Source organism: Physeter macrocephalus, chromosome 14 (assembly GCF_002837175.3).
Source record: "Physeter macrocephalus isolate SW-GA chromosome 14, ASM283717v5, whole genome shotgun sequence".
NCBI classification, from domain to species: Eukaryota; Metazoa; Chordata; class Mammalia; order Artiodactyla; family Physeteridae; genus Physeter; species Physeter macrocephalus.
The window spans coordinates 128,065,951-128,088,765 of record NC_041227.1 but is presented as its reverse complement, the minus strand read 5'-3'; the positions used below and the strand labels follow the sequence as shown (position 1 = coordinate 128,088,765).

At 53.1% G+C, this 22,815-nt stretch overlaps 1 protein-coding gene across 1 annotated transcript in view; it reads left to right on the top strand.

The window, feature by feature from the left end:
- The window catches only part of SLC39A11 (solute carrier family 39 member 11), a 140,108-nt gene that overhangs the window by 72,300 nt on the left and 44,993 nt on the right, over window positions 1–22,815 (top strand). Inside the window, exon 3 of the mRNA XM_028498149.1 lies at window positions 6,770–6,839. Within this exon, the coding sequence (XP_028353950.1) occupies window positions 6,770–6,839 (70 nt within the window). The remainder of the gene's footprint in view (window positions 1–6,769; window positions 6,840–22,815) is intronic.

Sequence of the window (22,815 nt, the reverse complement as noted above, 5' to 3'; positions counted from 1 at the left end):
GGCCGCTGAGCCTGCGCGTCCGGAGCCTGTGCTCCGCAACGGGAGAGGCCACGGCAGTGAGAGGCCCGCGTACCGAAAAAAAAAAAAAAAATTTCCAGAACTCATTAGGTTGGATCATAGGAAATTGCTGTTTTATAGTTCAAAAAAAAAATAAAATAAAATAAAAGGCAACAGTTAAATAGGGAAAAAAGTCATAACATCGCTGCTCATTTCCTGCGTTGCTGTTGTTACCCAGAACAAGAGAAATGAGACCCCACAGGCTTCAGCCCTGGTCAGACCACTGAGTTCCACTGCAGAAGCCCCACTGTTGCTGAGATCATCTGACAGCTGGACCCACATGCAGAGGAGCACAGCCAGGCAGGAGGAAGCAGGATGTCCCCACAGCAGCTCGGATTGCCCTGTTTCCACCCCAGCAGGGATTTCAGCTGAACCAATATAACCCCCTTTCTCTCTACCCCACACAGGCATTCCTTCCCATCCGCCCACGGAACCCGATGCCCAAGAATGTCAGGCAAGGCTGCAATCGCACAGGTGTCACTGTTTTTGGAGGCTGGAGAGGTCTCTTACAGAAGACCTGTGAGCTCCACCCCATGTGCTTCAAACTAAGGGCTTCTAAGCCCTCAATTGAAAAAAAGAAAATACTATTTGCTCTAGTCTGAATGTTTTGCATCTGGCCCCCCAAATTCGTATGTTGAAATTCTAACCCCCAAAGTGATGGTATGAGGAGGTTGTGCCTTTGGGAAGCATTTAGGTCATGAGGGTGGAGCCCTCAGGAAGGGGATTAGTGCCCTTAAAAAAGAGGCCCGAGAAAGCTCCCTTGCCCCTTCCAGCATGTGAGGACACAGAGAGAAAGCACCATCTGAGAACCAAGAAGTAGTTTCTCACCAGACACCCAGTCTCAGCATCTTGATCTTGGACTTCTAGCCTCCAGAACCGTGAGAAATAAATTTCTGTTGTTTCTAAGCCACCCAGAAGCCAGTTTACAGTATTTTGTTAGAGCAGCCTGGATGGACTAAGACACTGGTTTTTAACCGGTTGTTCACTTTCTGACCACCTACGTAAACTCCAAGAGCGTTCTAGAATAATTGAAAATTTTTGTGAAAAGTACCCCTTGACGGGAGGGGATGGTTGCGGGGAGGAGGTGTTACTGGCATCTAGTGGGTAGAGGCCAGGGATGCTGCTTAACATCTTAGGCTGTACAGGCCAACCTCTCGCAACAAAGCGTCAGTAGTGAGAATCGCCGCTGTGTGCGCACCATCCTGTAAGCAAAGCATTCTCAGCCTTCTTTCCTTTTTACAAGAACCCTAAATAATATACCAGGATTTGAGCCCAGGTCCGTCTCAACAAAAAGCCCATGCGCCCCCACCCCCACCGCGCCCCGAGGATGAGGAGAGACGAGACTCAGGAAGGATGGGGGATGGAGAGAGGCAGCCACACCCACCTTCCAACCCCCGGGAAGATTGGAGCAGGGGAGTGCGGTTGGAGGAATCAGCTTTAGAGCTTATTCTCAAGTTTGCCCTTAGGACTCTGCCTCACCCTGCATCCCGGGGGCTTATAACCCCAGGTTTGGAAGTTTGTTTTCCTTCGGTCTGCATCTGAGTTAATGGCCGTAGCTGTGAAAAGAGTTCTGGCTTACTAACAGTATTCCAGCCACTTTGGATTCTTGTCTTAATTACCTCCCTAATTTGCACTTTTGGTGGAAGACCGGGGGCTGTGAACGCCAGTCGCATTTTTTCCTCTGCTCTCTTTCACCCCGCGGGTTCCTTCTACCATCTGTTGATCTTCAGTGTCTGCCTTCATTCCCTTATTTATGGTCTTGCCGCGTGCGTCTTTTGTCTTAGTTTCGCTCTCAGGTAATCCCTCCACCTTCAGAGGCGGTAACAATTCCATTCCCTTCCTCCATTACGTCTTCTTCCTCTCCTTTGCTCTAAATCCAGGGGGAGACGGAGTTGGCCACCTCCTGAGGCAGCACGTGGTGTGCGTTTGGCGGGGGTGGGGGTGGGGGTGGGAGGGGCGTGGTACCCGCTGTGGGCCTGGCCAAGGCACAGGGCTGGGCAGAGGCAGGTTGTGTTCACTTTGCCGCAAGATCTGTATCCCAAATACAGATATTCAGATGCCAGCCCTTGCCGCCCACACCTGGGAGAAAACCACGGCCCATGTCAGCCAAATGGGGTGGTGGGGAGCCCAGGGGGGTACTGAGGGTCAAGCCTGGTTCTGCCCCTTGATGCTGTGTCACTGTGGGCGAGCCCTTTCTCTCCTGGATTAGTTGGGTAACCTAATGAGCCGTTGTGAGCATTAGTAAACCAGGTGCTGCTGGCTGCTTGCTAAGTAACTAGAAAGGGTTAGTTTGGCAATTAATGTTAAGTCCTGTCCTCAGGACCGCGCTATCATTAACATTAAAATGACTAATTAGAGCAAAATCTTTAACAAAAGAGCCACCAGCTGTTGTTTATGGTTTAGAAAAGCAAGTTTTTTCAAAGGGAGGGATTTGCCCCTCTGTTGTCAGGAAACCCCTGGTCAGTCTCTGCCTAGCTTTTGACACCTGGTGAAGAACCTCGCCCTGGAGACCCACACGTACCTATGGGAGTGGGTTGTGGTCTGGGCCGTGTTGGTACAAAACAAGGTGAAGAACAGCAGGCTTGTAAACACTGGGCTCCCCGAAGGTAGGAGACGGGCCGGATGGAAGCGCCTCAGGCGTCCTCTGGCCTTATCTTCTCGGGAGCATGGACAACTCCTGAGACGCAAGGGCTGCACAAAAAAGAGGTTGCCTCCTTCCCAATGGCAAGGATGCCTGAAACCCTTAGATATATTCATCGTAGCCCGTCCTGAAATTCAGCTCTCGGCAATACCCGGCTCCTCACCTAGGACACTCATTCTTTTTTTTTTTTTTTTTGCGGTACGCGGGCCTCTCACCGTTGTGGCCCCTCCCGCCGCGGAGCACAGGCTCCGGACGCGCAGGCCCAGCGGCCACAGCCCACGGGCCCAGCCGCTCCGCGGCACGTGGGATCCTCCCGGACCGGGGCACGAACCCACGTCCCCTGCATCGGCAGGCGGACTCCCAACCACTGCGCCACTAGGGAAGCCCGACACTCATTCTTTTTGAAGCTTGTGAAATGCATCAGGCAAACCTGAAAGTGTTGAACTTGTATCCACCCCCCTCCCTGGAGTGCTGGCTTCTGCAGTGCCCACCCTCAGAGGAAGTTTCTGAAAGAGAAAGAAAAGGACAAGCAGCTGTAAAGAATGAGGAGCCTGGACCTCAGAATCAGAGCCCAGCTGGGCGCTTAGACCAGCTCCTCGTCACCTCTTCTCACTGATGCATAGAGTGGAGGTGACGGCTCCCACCTTTAGTTCATGAGCTTCTACCTCGGGGCATGGCCCAGAAAGGGCCGCCAGCCCCTCATTTCTCCAGAGAAAGACCACAGAGAGACTAAGATCTTGAATACAAGGCCAACTTTGGAACCTAGAGTCATCCTAGAGGATAGGCTTGGTGAATGAAGACTCAGCCTTTCTTTTTTTTTTTCTTTTTTTAAAAAATAAATTTATTTATTTATTTATTTTTCTGGCTGTGTCGGGTCTTCGTTGCTGTGCACAGGCTTTCTCTAGTTGCGGCGAGCGTTGCGGTGCACGGGCTTCTCATTGCGGCGGCCCCTCCCGTTGCGGAGCACGGGCTCCAGGCATGCAGGCCTCAGTAGTTGCGGCGCACGGGCTTCAGTAGTTGTGGCGCACGGGCTCAGTTGCTCTGCGGCATGTGGGATCCTCCCTGACCAGGGCTCAAACCTGCGTCCCCTGCATTGGCAGGCGGATTCTCAACCACCGTGCCGCCAGGGAGGTCCCTCAGCCTTTCTTAAGAATTGGTATCAGGCACCTTAAAAATAAATAAAATTTTAAAACCTTGATCTTGAAAAATCTGGCTGCTCTGGCAGTGCTGACTCGGCTGCTGCTTTAGCCAAGAGCTTGTAGCGGGGGCTTCTCTGCAGCCTGCTGTGGTGTGTGTCACGCACGCAGGGAGCCCAGGCCCAGGAGCCTGCATCCTGCTGTCTGGTTTTGGCAAAGACTCCCAAAGCCCTGGCTTCTGGATCTGGCAGCGGCCAGGAGTCGTGCCAGGTGGTCTCTGGCGTTTCCTCCACCTCTGAAGTCCTAGGACTCTGTATCCCATGGTTGGTTGTTGTGAGAAATGTGGGGGGATGTTTGCTGATGCATCAGAATCCCAGGTGCTCAACCAACAGCCTCCAGGGGCCACAGCCGCCCCACAAGGTCCCCATGGGACCAAAGCACAGAGCGTAAGCGTAAGGTGAGGCAAAATGGAACACTTCACGCTTTAGCAGGGTCTTTGGGCTCCAAACCTCACTGTGGTCTCCTGGCGAGCCAAACCGGATCACAGGTGAGCTCTTGGACCTCACCATGGGACAAGCCACCCAGAGCCATGATTATAATCCCAGTGTCCTGGGCCCGCTCCAGCTAAACAGGACACACGGACAAAAAGGGGCGGTTTAAAGGGCAGTGAATCCCCAAAGAAGACACGCCCTTCTCACTCGGCAGATTTTGACCTCTTTCTTCCCTCTTCATAACAAAAGTTCCTTCTGGCCCCAAGCCCTTGGTCTTGATTCTGACCAACATAGGTTATTCTCTTTCCTATTTGGATCGGGGTTGCCCTCGCCCATAGATGTCAGAAAGGGGTCTTAACATTGTGCTTGTACGCCATTGATCCCAGGCCACTGGGGCAGTTCCTTCCTTTCCTCCCTCCCTCGCTTCCTCCCTTCTTTCTTTTTCATAGCCCTTCTTACCTCTCTGTCAGATATCTGCAGACCAGCACGGCTCTTCCACATTTGATCAGGGCGTTGGTGAACTTGGCAAGCTCACTCCTACTGGACAGGACTTGGAAGATCATCTGTCCATCCCCAGGCTTCAAGCTACACTATGGTCACACCATCTCAGAGCAGACTGTAAGAGTCCCTGCCATTTGAGGATGGCTCGTCAATGTCTGTGATGACGTCATTGGGCCACCATACCAACCTCGGACTTCTTGTTGGACGAGCTAATAAAATCCTATGTGTTTAGGTCCGGGGTCATCAAACTCTGTCTTTAAAGGGCCACATAGTAAATATTTTAGGTTTTCAGACCCTTTGGTCTCTCATTACTCTCTGCTGACATAGCACAAAACAGTCACAGACAATTCATCCACAAACAAGCATGGCTCTGTGCCAATAAAACTTTATTTATGGGCAGTAAATTTTGAATTTCATATAATTTTCATGTGTCATGAAATATTCTTTCCTTGATTTTTTTTGGACTATTTAAAAATGTAAAAATCATTCTTACAACTTCTCTGGGGGCGCAGTGGTTAAGAATCCGCCTGCCGATGCAGGGGACACGGGTTCCAGCCCTGGCCCGGGAAGATCCCACATGCCGCGGAGCAGCTAAGCCTGTGCACCACAACTGCTGAGCCCGCGCGCCTAGAGCCCGTGAGCCACAACTACTGAAGCCTGCACTCCTAGAGCCTGTGCTCCGCAACAAGAGAAGCCACCGCAATGAGAAGCCCGCACACCGCAACAAAGAGTAGCCCCCGCTCGCGGCAACAAGAGAAAGCCCCTGCACAGCAATGAAGACCCAATGCAGCCAAAAATAAATAAATAAAATAAATAAATTTTTAAAAAATCATTTTTAGCTTGCAGGCCATACAGAAACAGGCAGTGGGCTGGATGTGGCCCCTGGGGTATAGTCTGCTGACCCTTGGTTGAAGCTACTGTTCTGTGGATTTTCTGTTACTGGCAGCCTCGTGCGATCTTATGTGACGTAGGGATGGGGATGAACCTTTTTTTTTTTCTGGCAAGCATTTTTTAATTAATAAAAAGGATTAAAACAGTCAAATTCAAATGAACTCTGGGACTCAAAAACTTCTAGTTTCTGGCTGCAAAATCAACACATAATGGAAAAATCCAATGACATTTAAAAATGTAAGATCCATTTTTAAAAAATAAATTTATTTATTTATTTTTGTCTGCATTGGATCTTCATTGTGGCACGCGGGCTTTCTCTAGTTGCGGCGAGCGGGGGCTACTCTTCGTTGCGGTGCGCGGACTTCTCATTGCGGTGGCTTCTCTTGTTGCGGAGCACGGGCTCTAGGCGCGCGGGCTTCAGTAGTTGTGGCACATGGGCTCGGTAGTTGTGGCTCATGGGTTCTAGAGTGCAGGGTCAGTAGCTGTGGCTCACGGGCTTTGTTGCTCCCCGGCATGTGGGATCTTCCCGGACCAGGGCTCGAACCCGTGTCCCCTGCATTGGCAGGCGGATTCTTAACCACTGGGCCACCAGGGAAGCCCCAAAAATGTAAGATCCATTTTTTTATGGAGTTCTTTTACTCGCATTTGCAAAGACAGCTGTGCACCCATTTCAGAGATTAGCCTTAGCAAGATCTGCTTTTAACCTGTATTGCATCACATGAAAATACTGTTGTTCTGATTTCTTATGGAAGAAGTGAAGAAACTGCTTGCTCTTAACAGCTGATTACGTATAAGCCTGTTGAGTAACTATAAAGTATGCAAAAAAGACCAGGGGATTTGCCAGTGTGATGAAGTATGTAACTGGTTCCATGGTGTCCCAGGGGTTCCCCCACCAAGCGAGTCAGGCCGTCACCCAGCCCCGAATGGACAGTAGTGCTAATCCAGCCCACAGGAGTCTGCTGGCTTTGGCTTCTGAGCAAGCTTCGATTCTATATGCATGTATTATAGAAAAATGATTCCTAACCCATCGTACTTTTTTATGTCTGTTTCAGAGGGTCTTGCTGTTGGCGTTGGATTTGGGGCTGTAGAAAAGACGGCATCTGCTACCTTTGAGAGCGCCAGGTAAGCCGACACCTAGTGCCTTAGAGCGTGGCACTGCAGCCGGTGGTGTCCGGAAGTGCCTGTCGCCTCGGGTGGGCTGTCTGCACATAACTCTGCAGCAGCCCCAGCCCCCCAGGTCTGACTGGCGGAGGCGAGGAGGAGGTCAGGGAAGCTCAGACCTGAGAGAGGTACTCTATCAAGAAGCAGGTTTACACCACGTTTTCCCAATGAGCTGTCTGATGGGTAACCGTTTTGCAAACCAACCATGGATACAATCGCGTGCTGTTCTCCAAACGCTTTAAATGTATAGGTACGTGATAAAGACAGTGTCCTGGGGGGACTGGTTCCAGGACCCGCCGGCGGAGACCAAAATCCTCGAATGCTCGAGTACCACAGTCGGCCCTTGGTAGCCACGGACCCTGCGTCCGCGAACTCAGCCTTGGGGGGATGGCAGGATCCGGAGGGCCAGCTGTACCTCGAGGGCAGCAGCTAACGCCCCTCAGCGCTCTCTCCTTTAGAGGCCCTCGCTTTCTCTTCCTGGCCACCGGCCTCTCCTGGTTTCCTCCCTCTTCCGTCTGCTTCTTCACAGGCTCGTCTGCAGGTCCGTGTCCTGCGGCCCGTCCTGAAATGTTGATGTCCCCCGGCGCTCCATCCCTAGGGCGCCCTTTCTCCTCCCTTAGCGCACTCTCTCCGGGGGTTCTGCCCCACGCCCATGGCTTTATTCCCCATCCGTTTGCTGGTGATGCCCAAGTTGACCTTCTGCCTAGATTTTTCTCCCGAACTTATGCTTACGGGTCCGGCCGCCACCCATATGTCTCCGCTTGGGTGTTTCGCAGGACCCCCGCACCAGCATCTCTCCAGGGTTGAACTCACTGTCCCCCATCTGCCGTCATGCAAAAGCCCGTCGTCACCTGGTGCCCGGTCGACCGGGCCAAGCTCTCTGTCATCCGCGGCTTCCTATCTCGCCTCGTCTTCCCCGCACAGTCAGCAGGCCTTGTAGAGTCTTCCTTTCCCCTCCCGCTGTTGAATTACAGGGCTAGATAAGGCTACAGCCTCGGGACCATAAAGAGGGTCCACCTGTGCCCACAAATCCACAAACACTACAGCCTCCAGGCTGAAGGAGGGCGGGTGGAGCCTTCTGTCCGAGGGCGGCAAAAACCTCAGATGCCTGTAGAGGACTAAGAGGTAACAAGTACGTGCAGACAGGCAGAGTGGAGACAGTTGAGATTGGCGGGGACAGAGGTGAACTTCGAACAGGCAGCGCGCACACTGTCCGAAAGGTGCGCGATGTCACAGTTATTTTGAAAACATAATTCAGGTCAAAGAGATGGTCCAGGGGCCACTGGTTTCTGTATCGAAAGCACACGTTTCTCACTCCACTGCCCTCTGACTGGTATAATCTCAAGCTCTACTTCTGACCCGCCTAAGGCAATGGCACCACCACCTTTAATGATCTGCCCTGTGTCTGTGGATCATGGTCGCCAGGAACTAATTCCTCGCGGAATCCCTTTCTCCCCTCTTCCCTCGTTCCCAGCCTTGCGTGGGGCCTCTTTACACCCCATCCCCTCCTCTTCTCGATTCCCTCAGCTGCTCTGGGGCCCCCGTGCGTCGCTGTAGTCACTGAATTCTGGTGCTTCGTGTTGAGGGGCGTGTCTGCTCCACGAAGCCCTGAGCACACGTGCGGGCTGGCACGGTTCTAGGCTGAGATTCTCTCTGTTCTCGATTCTTCTTCCTGCCTGTGGGCCTCCCAAGTCACTTCCTCGCCCTGACTCCAAGGTCATCATTAACAAGGTGCCTCTGGCGGAAATCACAGGAGCCGCGGATGGGGAGAAGCCTTTAGAATGTAAGAAATGTCACCCCAATCCAGGGCTGACTGTGATTCGTCATGCCCTGCGGGCTGCTCTTCCTAACCCGGCTCCGGGAGGGGGGAGTTGGGCTTTGTCCCCTGCTACAGCCGTTTTGATCTTGACTTGGTTTAGACCACAAGGAACGTCAGGGGTGGGCAGTGTCGGGCGGTGGGGGCGGGGCACGTGCTAAGGAGCCCTGCGGGGCTGACCCCTTAAGCATCCAAGGGCCATGTCCTCCCAGAACTCGGGGAGCTGCACGTGCTCCAGAAATGTCTGTGCCAGCAAGTGACAGCCCAGCCCCAGGCACTGCGCTCACGGGCCAGGCTTCCTGTCTGGTGGCACCATGTCTCCTGCAACCTCAAGGTGTCAACTCCGATGTCCCTCTACTCTATCACCTGCACTTTCTGCTAATCTTTATGTTTCTGAAGAAAGCAGAGCGAAAGCCTTTCCAACCCAACTCCCCCCTTCCCTAGACCAGACAGATCCTCTCTGAGTTACATAAACCCTCAACGGGACTCTTCAGCTGGGATTGGGCTGGGGCGCTGGACTGGGTATTTTCAACCACATAAAACCCTCTGATAAACAAGCATCCTTGGGGGTTTTTATGCCCCTACACTCCACCCACCCCCGTCACAGCCGGTGGGCAGGGCCGTTAGAGCTTTGCCCCCATCACCACTGTGTCCAGGGTATCAGGAGTAGGGGTGGGGGGAGAGCACGTCCATGCAGGCCACAGAGAGGGAAAGAGGGTGACCTCATGCAGACCCTCTCCTTCAGCCTGTCTTCCCCACTTACAAATCCATGTATAGTTTGTGATTTGGGTTCTTCCTTTCAGATTCCTCTGACCTTACTCCTCAGAGGTAAAACTAGAACAGCCCCCCGGCAAGGCTTGTAAGCCTTCTCCGCCCTTAGCTCATGCTGCAGACCAGGGTTTCGTGGGAGGGAAAGGGGGGAGGGAGGGAGAAAAAAAGGAGAAAAACAGGCTAATACTGAGGGGAGGGGTGCAAAAACAGTCATCAGACGATTAAATACATCTTTTGAAAGAGCGAGGTTTTGCTTTTTAGAATTCCAATTCTATGTAATTAACAAGCAACACACGTAAAGCACAACACGCAAAGGTGGCGGATAGAGGAGTGACAAAAGACACAAGGTGAATGCTGATGAAAAGAAAGCGGGTATTACAATTTCAGTATCAGACCAAGCTGACTTTAAGGCAGACAGCCACAGAAAGGATAAAGGTCAGTACTTAATGAAAAGAGAAACAATGTACCGGATGGCAGAGCGATCCCGCATCTGTCCGTTTCTAGCAACATCAGCCTCAAAACGCTCAAGAAGAGTTGTCAGAATTGCAGGGCACAACAGACAAAACTGCAGTCAATGTGGGGAGTGCCGTTCCCCTCTCTGACCCTGATAAAATTAAGCGTTACCAAACGCACATAATGGACGCATATAGACCCCCAGCCCAGCAATTAGAAAAACTTCAACATTCTTTCCAAGCACATGTGTGTATGTTTCCCAAAACTGACTACAGAACAGTGCCACCGAGAAAGTCAGAACACGCCCAGATCGATACCATTCAGCCCACACTCTGACCTCAGTGCAACGTGACTGAAACTCAGTAACAAAAGAGATAGCTAAAATAATTGGTTCGTGGGCGGTGAAGCCCTCAGGTGCCGTAAGATGGACGCCGGGAGGGATGCAAACCAAATTACCTAGGAAACCAGTGGACGAAGGGCAAGGTCGGCCCCCATCTCGGGGCGCTTCACAGAACGGGTGGCCTTAAAACAGGAGCGTGGCGGCTGTGCGCCTGGAGAAGCGGAGGTGATGAGGGCAGGTAGCACTGCGAGCCGGCGGGTGGGTGATGTCACCGAGATGGGATCCGCGTGGCGCTTTGTGGAAGTAGGACTGCAGGCCGAAGAAAAAGTGCGTTCTTCAGCAAGAGGCTGACAGCCTTGGAGGGTTCCGGTGCCCAGCAATGTTAAAGCCCAAGAGGAGACTGAAACCTTCATCTGGCTCAACGGAATACTTTTGGGGGGAAGAGGTAGACAGATCCGGGTGAAGGACCCCAGCAATTGAACAGATGCTGTTGACACCACTGCTACGTGTTGTAGCAGCTGCGAGGAAGCTAAAGGATGAGTTGGTGGTGGTGGGAATGAAGAGAGATTGACGGGAAGGAAGCGTTTTAAACGCAGAACAAACAGGCAGCATTTGTCAACCGATTCTGTTGTCGTGTGGGAGGGAGAATCCAAGTTCGGGAGACATACGTAATCACGCAGGTAGCTGAAAGGGGCTGAGAGGGAAGGAGGGATGGGTCTTCATGGATTCGGGAGAAGAAAAGAGTTAGCTGGCAAATGCCTGGGACGTGTGGACCAAGCTAGCTGAGCCAGAGAGAGTTCTCTGTTCATTTAGCGGACGGGTCGGCAAATGATGGCGTGTGGGACAAATCTGGCCCACACACGCTTCTGTAAATGAAATTTTATTGGAACACGGCCATGCCCAAGTTCCCCATCAAAGGCTCTGACCCCAGGAAAGAGGACAGGTAGGTCCCCAGCATATAATTTGTGTACGGCTGCTGCCATCTAGCGTTCCGATGCTGTTACTTCATCACCTACATGGAGGGCCCCCGGCCCCGGCCCTCTTCCACCTGGTCCACCTTCCTCCTGCGCTAGATAGCCTACATCGTCGGGGGATGCCTTCAGAATTCAACATCCCCTGAAGGATGGCGAGTCTCAGCCAGCAAAGGGCAGCCTGTAGTTCAAGGGAAACACAGCTTTCTTCTTTCTGATCTGGTCCCACAGCAATTTCTTTGGGTTTCACCGCAAAGAAATTCTTCAGACCTCCTGTCCTTGGGGAGTTGGCTGCTTCAGCGGTTTTTCCTTTCTGAAGTGTCATTACAAAGAGAGCACGCGTGCTCCGGAGAGGAAGCATGCCCTCAGCTCGCACTTAACTCGGTCACAGGCATAATTCAAACCCGCAGGGAGAGCGAGGTGATTTATGCTTCAACATTTCGCTTCACACGTTGCTTCCTACGTAAGCTTTGACTTAAGCACAAGTCGAGAGGCGTTTGTAATCCAAGAGCACACCCTGACCGACAGGTACCGCAGGCATCCCGGAGCAGGCTCGGGCAGAGGACGCTGGCCGCACACCTCACGGCGCACCACGCAGAAGCCACAGAACACGGCCTGGATTTTTTTTTTTTTTTTTTTTTTTTTTTTTTCCTGCTGAGCGCCCCGACCAGCCACTGCTAATCAACACGCAGACACTTAGTAAAGGATGCCTGGTAGCTTAGCCTGCATTCGGACCTAACATAGCTCGTTGAGTTACACATGCAGGCATCAGAATAAATTTTAAGGGGTGTGTTTGCCCTTCGGATCAAATTGTAAAGCAAAAGTCAGGTATATCTTTCTGCCTGGCTTCTAAACCAGTTATGCTTGTTGAAATAGCAACGCTCGTTTAAGACAGCAGCTGCTAATCAGCCAAGCAGCCATTTGTTTCGAAACAAGGACGAGCAGCTGATGGGTACGTCTCTGTGCGTAGACCCGTATGTGCGCGTCCGCCTGTGCAAGTTGTCCCCTTACTTCTGCTCAGGTTTATTCAGGGAAGCACGTTGCAGGGGGAGGGGATTTAGGGAAATAAAAGATGCGCTTTCTCATTAGAGTTCGCCCAGGCGTCTCTTAGGGAGCAGGCTGCTCTCCCCAGTGTCCCCGGGCCTCCCTGTGGCGGGACCAAGTTCCCAGACGAGACCGTCTCTTCCTCAAGGCTGCCCATCTTGACCCCCTCCTGCCCACTGAACTGGGTTTCACCAGTCGGCGGGGAGGCGGGAGCCAAAGCCCAGCCTGGGCTCCCTGGAGAGTGGTCTCTAGCCTGAGACGAGGAACCCCGGCGTGAGGACACACTCTGACTCAGCCAGCCACACCCATGCTGTCCTCCCCACCACCCCTCCCTTCCATCACGTCAGCAGAATTGGAAGTAAATTCTTGCACTGTTGCTTATTTGCAATAGCAGGTGGCACTTTAGCAGATCCATTTTAGTGTACGCAAACAAGCCCTTCTCTTGAACCCATCAGACCACCTTGCCTGGAATTCTAGAGTCATCTACTGACAGCTCCTTCCCGCAACTTCTTCTTTCGGGTCCTCCCACACAGCTGCTCGCCTTACCTCGAATTATTAAGAGCATTTGGCAGTGGTGGAGGGCAGGCCGTGGTTGGCAGACAGCGCCACCGTGCGGTAGCGGGACGTCGTAGCTTGACTCTGGGTAGCACGCACCTGGCCATCTGCCCGCGTCTTTGGCTCTTACTACCGACGTTTCAGTTTCCACGTGTGTCACATGAGAGAGGTGGGTTGCATCTGTGGTTCTAAGACCACCAGGCTTTGTGGGACAATAAAAATGTCCCCCAGGCATGTGAAGACTGATGTAGAAATGCCACCTTTTACATTTTGCAAAGTAAAGGCGTTGAGAGAAAGCTGCTCTCACTGCCAGTCACTCTCTCTTAGAAATTTTGTATTATCACCAAAAATTAGTTCGTAAACTCAGGAGAGAACAAAGTCCTTTCTGCCCCCGACAGGAACTTACTTCTCTCTCTCTTTCTTGCTCCATTCAAATTCATGAAAACCTTGTGCAATAATAATATGTAATGATGTTCTTAATACAGATTAGTCCGTTAAGTCCCATTGGCTAATGCAAAAAGATGACCTTGACTCTCCAATTTATTCTACTACTGTCTTTTAATCTATTTTGAAAATCCAGTTTCTCTAAACCAGGATGATATATTTTTTATTATTTTCTTTTGTGTTTTTCTTCCCTGTCATCTTTCTGTGTGCACAGAGGCCGTCTCGGGGTGGGGAGAGATGAAGTCACAGCCTCGGGAAGGATCTTGATTCCTGAATTACTAGTTTTATCCAAAAAAGAGGGCAATTAACTTGGGAAAGAATTTGATCCTGGAAGAGACGAAACTGCATTTAATTGATTAATTTTTTTCCCGCTGCTGTGGGGAAATGGGGGCTATAGGACAGGGTAATATCAGGGTGTAAATCTTGACCCGGACACCCATGAAATATGCTCATTTGCCCAAAACGGGGTTTGCGGTGTGAGCTGAGAGAAGTCAAGGAACACAGGCTACTGCAGAGCCTTGTCCTCCGCTCCCACGGCCGCGAAGAAAGCAGGTGCTCACGCGTGGGGAGGGGGTAGAGCTCCCTCCTGCCGGCCGGCAGCTGCGCGCGCGCGGGGAGGCCCCGGGGTTGCCCTGGGGGGTGGGGGTGGGGAAGAGGACCGGCCCCGCGCTCCCCAGGCCCCGTGCTGTGGCACAGCCGCGTTCCCAGAGCGCAGGGGCGGCAGCCGGAAGCGGTAGGCGCGAAGCGCCCTCTCCCAGCTCTGAGCTGGGGCGCCCGTGGGGCTCGGGGCTGTTGGCTAGGGCTGCAGGATTGGGACGTGGCCCTCTGGGGAATGAGGTGGCTGAGCAGCGCCTGTGTGACCCTGTCACCATCCATCCAACCCCACCCCATTTGGACTCGGGCAGAAGGCCGGGTGCCCACAGGGATGGCTCCCAGGCCGCCTTCTCTTTCCCCATCCCCGCCGTTCACGCAGGGTGGATGCTGCAGCAGGAATGAAGCCTCCTACCTGGCTCCGAATGGCACCGTTGAGCCAGCCCGGAGCCCTGGAACGCAGGCGCGTGTCACCCAGCTGTGAGCAAACTCAGCCGGGCTTCCAGACAGGACGGTAAAGAGCTGAGCGCCGCATCCTACCTGGGAGCGACTTAATCCCCACCCCCACCCCCCATCCTCCCCTTCTGTCCACCCGCTTCTCCCAGGGCACGGCCGCAGAGCTGTGCAGCCGTCACCACTCTCTGCTTCCGGAACATTCTCGTCACCCCCAAAAGAAACCCCACACCCGTGAGCAGTCACTCCCCCTCCCTCCCTCCTCGTACGAGTCTACTTTCTGTCTCTACGGATTTGCCTATTCTGGACATTTCGTGTAAATGGAATCAAACCACGTGTGGTCTCTTATGTCTGGCTTCTTCCACTTAGCATCATGTTTTCCGGGCTCAGCTGTGTGTAACTCCTTTTCACGGCTGAAGAGTATTCTGTTGTACGGCCGTGCCACGTTAGGTGACGGAGGTTTGGGTTGTTTCAGCGTTTTGGCTATTGCAGAGTGTTGCGGGGAACGCTGGCCTACAGGCTTTTGTGTGGACCTAGGTTTTCATTTCTCTTGGGTACATACCAAGCAGTGGAATTGCTGGGTCGTATGCTAACTCTAAATTTAACTCTTTGAGGAAGGGAGTTTTAAAAATGAGCTTCTATGCCAAAACAAAAGGATCCAGATTAGGCCAAGAGTTTATTTTAACCTTGAAAGTTCCATTCCGCAAACATCATCACCGCAGGGGCCCTTCCCAGGCCGATCCCCTTCCTCTCGGGCCTTAAACCACAGGAAGGCCGAGTGTTATAACCTTAGGTGGTCTCCGCCGTGTGCTTTCTGTGTGCTCCGTTCTGTGCTGTCCTCGCCCTTCGTTCTCTTGTTGGCTTTTCCATGAGAAGACCCGTGGGGGAAGGACCCGCGAGTTGGCCCATTTTACAGACAAGAAAGTTGAGGCACCGAGAGGCGCTCTGTCCACAGCCTCAGAGCTGGTAAGGCGAAGGGCCAGGTATGTTCCTAGGTGTCTGGCTGAGGACCTAGCCCTTTCCTGGAGCATCTGGTGGCCTGTGAGGTGCTTTGGCCGCCATGAGAGGCTGAGTGACAGAGCCCGCGGGGAGCGGGCAGGCAGGTCTCGCTTCCCGCTGAGCTTCCTTTGCTGCAGACCCTTTGGCGTGGGTGCGTGGTTGGGGGTGGGGGGGAGGCTATGGAAGAGCCTGGATTCCGGAGCTAGGCAGCCTGGCTGCACACCCCAGCTCTGCCGCTTACCGGCTGTGCGACTTTGATGTGTTGCTTTTTTTTTTTTTTTTTTTTTTTTCCCCTGTGCCTCCGTTTCCTAATCTGCAAAATAAGAGTAATAATCGTCTCTACCTCAACGGATTGTTCTGAGAATTAACTGAGTTTATACGCGTAAAGCCCCGGCACAGGGCCGGTGTGTAGGAAGTTCTGTATACGATGCGGCTGTGATGTTCGCTTCCTGGCCTGCCTGTTTCAGACACTACACTCCAGAGAGATGCCCAGCCCGGGCTCCAGGACAAGAGCTCCTTGTCCCCCCTCACCACCCCCCACCGAAAGAGAAGCGGTTCAGAAGCGGCTTCCACAGTGTGTGTGGGCCCAGCACGCAGGCCAGAGGTCTGGGTCCAGGACTCTGGGGTCTCTAGGTGTCGCTTCTGCTGTCCCGTGTCGTGGGCTCCGTGCCCGACACTAGGCCTTAGTACCCACCCCTCCGTCCCGCGCCGCCCCCCCCACCGCCTCGGCCCTCCCGGGCTGACTTTGCTGTCCTGTCCCAGCGCAGAGTTGGCGTGCTGGTTGACTCTTGCTCTGGTCCTGCTCGGTGAGTGTAGCTATTGGTCCATCCCGCACCCTCACCTGGAGCCTCTTCTCTGCCCTGCAGGGGACCCAGGACCGGGCTGGGAGCGGGCTGCTCTGCACCCGGGCCTCGACGGCCCGCTGAATTCTGCAGATGGTTTTCTAGTGGGCAGCCCCCTCCAGACGGCACGAGCTGCTGCTTCCCTCTTGCCCCCCCCGCCCCAGTTCCCTGGACTCACTCTCAGGCCCCCCCACCCGCCCACCCCCGTGTCACCACACAAGTTACACGCCCAGAACAAGGAGGGAGGCCCTGAGTGCCCTCCTGTGTCCGCCCAGAGGCAGCTCCTCTCCGTCAGTCGCACAAGGAGCCGTTTATGCCGGGCCCCTCCCCCTGCACGGCCCCCGGCCACCTCCACCCAAGTCCCTGGAGACAGGGTTGGCCGTCTTGGCACGGGGGACCGATCTCTACACAACGCGCACTCTGTTTAGCCGAAGCAGGCTTCAGGGGAGGCTCGGACCCCGCGAGGCTCTTTGAGAACAGCAGCGTCGCTTCTCTGTGGCTTTCCCGGGCGCTGGAGATGACACAGGCTTTTCCCTCCTCTAGTCCCATCGCCGCCCGGTCCATCCTCCTGGACAGCTTGGTACAAGCGGCGAGAGGCCGAGAGCAGCTGTGCTTTTCAGAGCCGTGGGCAGCGTTCAGTTGGGCTGCTGCTGTTGGCTGCGCTGCGTTTTGCCGGGCCAGCCGGGAGAGACGGCTCGGGCGCACCGGTGGCTTCACCACGCGGCGCTAGCGGCAGCCTTTAGGGGCTGTTTACACGCACTGCTCAGTCTTTACTGCCATCCCAGTAAAGAGGGGAGGACACAGAGCCCGGGGACTTTCCCTGAGGTCATGCTTACGGCAGGTGGCATGTTTTGGGAAGCCCGTGAATGAACACCTCTGCCCCTGCTGGCTCTCTCCGCCCACCCTTGCCTCTGGCAATCATGGGACAGTCACAAAAGCTCACATTTACTGAGTGCTTTCCACGGCAGATCCTGTGCTCCTTGACTCCTGGGGAGTTCACTGATCCTTAAAGCCCCCTGCGAGGGAGAAATCACTGTGCCCATTTCACGGATGCAGGCTGTGCCCAAAGGCACAAGGGAGTGAGGGCAGGGGCAGATTTGAGCCCTGCGGCCTGGCCCTGCGGCCTGTGCCCCCGCCCCCGACATCCTCCTGCCTCCTGTGACCGTAGAGGCTTGAAAACTGCCCCCCAGAGTGGTGTGGGAAAGGAGGTCAGCGCCGGTGTAAAAAGTGGGTGATTTCCCATCGTAAGCACTTTGAACGTCGGCTCTAGGAGTTCTCATTCCGCTGTGCAGCGCGTCTTTAAAACCGTGTCTCGTTGGGCGAGCTGGGAAACAGAAGCAGATGTGAAAGCTCTTCAGGGAGGGGCAGGTTTCCAGCCAGCCTCACTGGCAGCAAACATACATGTTCAAGATCGTGTGGGACGTCACTCCTGGCATTTGTTGCCACAGTAGGGAACCGTAACCCTTGCCAGGTGCCTCCAGGCAGCAAGGGCTGAGGGGAAGGAGCGAGCGAGAAGAGAGCGCTACAGAGAGACGGCGCCAGGATGCTCCGGGAGGCCGCTAGGTCATGACCAGCTTGCAGCCTCACCTCCTGGAAAGTGGACGGACGGGTGGGCTGGGTCACTGGGAGGCTAGAGCTCCTCAGCAAGAGTTACCTGCCTACAGGCTCCAGGACAAGGGGAGGTGGCGGGGGGGCCGGGTTTTTAGAACGACGGCGTTGTAGTAGAATGGCATCCCCCAGAAAAGAATGTTGAGTCCTAACCCCCAGTACCAGGAATGTAACCTTATTTGGCAGGAGGGTCTTTGCAGATGTAGAGAGTTAAGATCAGGTCACAGTGGCTTAGGGGGGACCCTAAATCCAATACGACTGGGGTCCTTATTCGACAAGGAGAAAAGTCACACACAGAGGAGGACGCCGGGCGACAACGCAGAGACACCCCAAGGGGAGACGGCCACGTGGTGATGGAACCAGAGATCAGAGTGACACAGCCAGAGGCCAAGAAATGCTACCAGCCACCACCCGAAGCTGGAAGAGCTAAGGAAGGATCCTTCCCTGGAGATTTCAGAGGGAGTGTGGCCCTGCTGACACCTTGCTTTTGAGCATCTAGCCTCCAGGACCGTGAGAATAAATCTCTGTTGTCTTAAGCCACCCAATCTGTGGTCCTTGGTTACAGTGGCCGCAGGGGACCGATAGATAGGGTCTCCCCAGTCTCCATCCACATCTTGCAAGCCCCACTAGGCTTTCTGCACCTCCTCCCGCGGTGGACGGAAAGCTCGGAGCCCGGCTCTTGAATCCGTCCTCTTCTCTGTCCCGATGCATTTTGTTTTCCACCCCTTTGCTGCTCTTCATTTCCTATTTCAAAAGGAGGCTCAGGTTTGGTTTGGTTTTGGTTGTTTTTTTTTTTTTTTTTTTTCCTTAGGCCTCTCTCAGTTCAATTTGAACCCGACTGGAGGAAAGAAGCAGCTTTCTCCTTTTCTGAGAGGCTGGCTTCAGACGCTGGCCCGCGGGAGTCCGGGCTGTCCCCTGCATTGGAGCTATTAAACTGTCATAAGAAAGAGGCCTTTGTCACGGGGAACACGGCCCTCGGCTCAGAAACAGAGACAGATTGTGCCAGAAAACAAACAACAGAAAAAAAGGTCCAACCACAAAATTCTTTGGGACTTTAGTCATCGGCTTCTCACTTGTTCTTAAAAGACAAATTTCCTTTCTCTGGTGTAAGTCCGTCAGATAGGTCGTCGGGTTTTTAGTTCTGTCCAGAACCGAGGGCTGGGGGCCTCCACCCAGCTCCCTGTTTGCATGTGTCATGCCTGCCTGCCTGCAGGTAGGGGAGTCGGGAGGTGGCCCTGCACCCGCGCAGGGGGTGGGGTGAGGTTTCACAGGAGACTGAGGGCCTGACTTAGTTTTCGGTGCAGGGAAGGGGGAAGCGATGAAAATAGTCACAGAGGCCAAGTTACAAACGTCATGTTACAAATGCGTGATGACCTTCTGACTCGGCATTGGCTCTGGCAGAGGCCTCAGAGAGCCTCATTTCATGCAGGAGAGAAACAGAAGGACCGTGACTTGCCCAAGGCCACATCGTCCCCTAATGTCAGACCACTGCTGCCTGCTCAAGACCACTGGCCAAAATGCCCCTTGACCCAGCCTGGCACCCGGAACTGCTGCGGCCCGAGCCTTCTGTTCGGCACATTGACCTCAGCCCCCTCCGGGCCAGCTTTCGCCCTTGACCATCTCAGGGTGGGGTGTGGGAGGGCAAATCAGCATTTTCAACAGGGTCCCCTGTGCTGGGTTGCACCCCACGGCGTGAGAACCACGGTTCTAGAAGGAAAGTGGAGAAGAAAGGCTTAGGGGACCCCCCCCCCACCCCGTTCCCACTGTCCCTTCCGAAGGGGGTTATGCTTCCCAAGGCCGCGGCTTTCCTAAGTCAGGGGAGAGAGGCACCGCTTCAGAGGATGCATCCTCTTAAGGCCAGCATTTCACTGCAGGTGAATGACAACGAAAGAAACGCTGGCTTTTTATTACAGGAGGGCAAAGGACCACAGAATCGGCAGGACCTCAGGCGAAAAGAAAATGCAGGCGCTCTCGTTCAAAAAGCAGGAAAAAAGCTTTTTCCTTTGTTCTGTGATGTCTCTCTCAACCTGTCATGGTGTTTTGTTTCACTTTATTTTTAAGATTTGTAATTGCGGTAGACTATACATAGCATAAAATTAACCATTTTTAAGTGTATGATTGTGTCATTAAGTACGTTCCCGTTATTGTGCGACCATCATATTCTTCATCTCCAGAACTCTTTTCATCTTTCTTTTTGTTGTTTTGGCTGCGTTGGGTCTTCGTTGCTGCGCGCGGGCTTTCTCTAGTTGCGGCGAGCGGGGCCTGCTCTTCGTTGCGGTGCGCGGGCTTCTCATCGCGGTGGCTTCTCTTGTTGCAGAGGACGGGCTCTAGGCGCGTGGGCTTCAATAGTTGTAGCACGTGGGCTCTAGAGCGCAGGCTCAGTAGTTGTGGCGCACGGGCTTAGTTGCTCCGCGGCACGTGGGATCCTCCCGGACCGGGGCTCGAACCCGCGTCCCCTGCATCGGCAGGCGGACTCTCAACCACTGCACCACCAGGGAAGCCCGAAGAACTCTTCTCATCTTAAAAAATTAAAACCCTGTCCCCATAAACAGCAGTCCCCCATCCCCCTCGCCCAGCCCCAGGCAACCACCACTCTACTTTCGGTCCCTAGGAATTTGACTACTTACTCTATAGGGGCCTCAGAAAGGGAATCATTTCATATTTGTCTTTTTATGATGGGCTTATTTCACTGAGCACAGTGTCCTCGAGGTTCACCTGTGTTGTAGCATGTGTTAGAAGGTCCTTCCTTCTGAAGGCTGAATAATATTCCGTTGTATCGTATGGACCACATTTTGTTTATCCATTCCTCTGTCGACGGACACTTGGGTTGCTTCCACCTCTTAGCTTAGCTATTGTAAATAATGCTGCTGTGAACACGAGTGCACAAGTATCTCTTTGAGACCCTACTTTCAATTCTTTTGGGTGTGTGCCCAGAGGTGCAATTGCTGTATCACGTGGGAATTTGATTTTTAGTTTCTTGAGGAGCGTTGTCATGGTGCTTTTTATCTGCTATTTAAAGCAGGGGTGCTTTCTGGAGGAGCGCAGACCCTCCTAGGCTCCCAGGGCCCCACTTGATCATGGCCGGATGCCTGGGGAGTGGGTGTCCGACCCTGACCTCCTGGTGCCCAGGCCCCTGAGTGGCTGCCCCGGTCACTCAGCCCTGCACGAAGGAGGGCAGACAGAAATCGGGGGAGAAAAAGTGAGCGTCAAGGAGCTGCAGTGATGCCAGGTGAGGTGGTGTTGAATATGTACATGTAAAGGTCCGTGACTCCAGACTTTTCCATCAATTGTTGTTTGACCAAGTGAACCTCTCATGGTTGGCCTCCTGCATCCACGTTCCCTCTTCAGCCAGGCAGGAGGATGCAGTGGAAGAGAACTTACCACATTTCAGGTACATTTAATGAAAAGAAACTCACAATTAGACATATCCCGGGAAAGGTTTTGAATTACAAAGGTAAATAAAATGTCACAAAACTGTCCAGGTAGGACAAGCAGGTCACTTATAAAGGGATTAAATTCAGATTGATCAGAGCTAGCTCTAGTGAAAAGGGACATTCATTGAAAGGATACAGGAGATTAGGAGCAAGAAAACCAGCAGCCTAGTGAACAACTGAAATAAGGTCTAGAAAATCTCTCTCATACACTCACATGCACATACTTATGTACATTCTTTGCATTTAATGCACGGCTCAATTAGGCAGTCAGTCAGTCAGTCCATAACATCTTTGCCCAGCAACCACTGTCCGTTGAGTATACCTCTCTCTGTTAAATTTTAATGAACTGAGAAAGGGAAGATATTTGGTTCATCTCATCTTTGTTCAGGGAGGGACCCTCAAACAGCAGGTCCAGGACCAGCCTCTATTCACCTTGGGCTAGGTATCCACTCCTGGTCCAATGTGTGGGCGCTCCCAACAAAAAAGAGCTTAGCTCTTTCCTGGTCAAGCAAATGAATTGAAGAAGAAAGAGGATGAATATCTGAGCCTGGGTTTCTTAGCAACCAGAGCCTAAGGCAAAGATGACATTCTACAATGTACTAGGAGGTACACTCCCAGAGAAGCAAGAGTGAGGGGGGAAAGAAGTGAATGGCACAGGAAAGGCAAAAAGGAGATCGAAGGCATATCATTGAGATGGTTGTAGCTTCTCAAAAAAGTAATTCTCTCTTCTCAGCCCTGGGTCATGAAGAACATCTTCAGAGAGACTGGATGGGACTGCTGAGTCTCAGATCTGCGTGTTGGAAGGTGCAAAAGGGGTGGTAGAAGAAAGGATAAGCAATGGATCTCGTGATTCCTTCAACTCCTGCTTGTGTGGTCCAAGTCCACCTTCCTCATGCTTCTGAATTGTATCCCCTATCCCCTCCCCCCTCCCCCAGGGCTGCTGTGGCTTTAGTCATGGGGATGTGGGCGCTTCAGCTGCTGTGGGCCCAGGCACCGTGGACGAGACACTGAGCCACCTCTCCCTGAGACCATCCCCAGCGTTAGGAGATGAGGTGACAGACTGCAGTGGAGGCTTTAGGGATGGCATGATGGATTATTCACGGCTCTCCAGAGAAACGGAACCCAGTAGAATGTGTGTATATATAGAGAGAAAGAGATTTATTGTAAGGAATTATCTCATGCACTTAAGGAGGCTGGCAAGTTGAAATTTGCCCCTATGGGCTGGCGGACTTGAGACTCAGAAGAGCCAGTGGGGTGCACTTCTAGTCCAGAGGCAGTCTGATGGAGCCTTTTTTTTTCTTATTCTGGGAAGGGTCAGTCTTCTTCTTCTAATCAGTCTTCCAACTGATGAGATGAGGCCCACCCACATTGTGGAGAGCAATTTGCTTTACTCTACCAATTAAGATATTAATCTTGGGGGGCTTCCCTGGTGGCGCAGTGGTTGAGAGTCCGCCTGCCGATACCGCAAAAAAAAAAAAAAAAAAACAAAAGATATTAATCTTGGAAACTCCCTGGCAGTCCAGTGGTTAGGAATCGGCAGTTTCACTGACAGGGCCCAGGTTCAGTTCCTGGTCAGGGAACTAAGATCCCACAAATCGCGCAACGCAGCCAAAAAA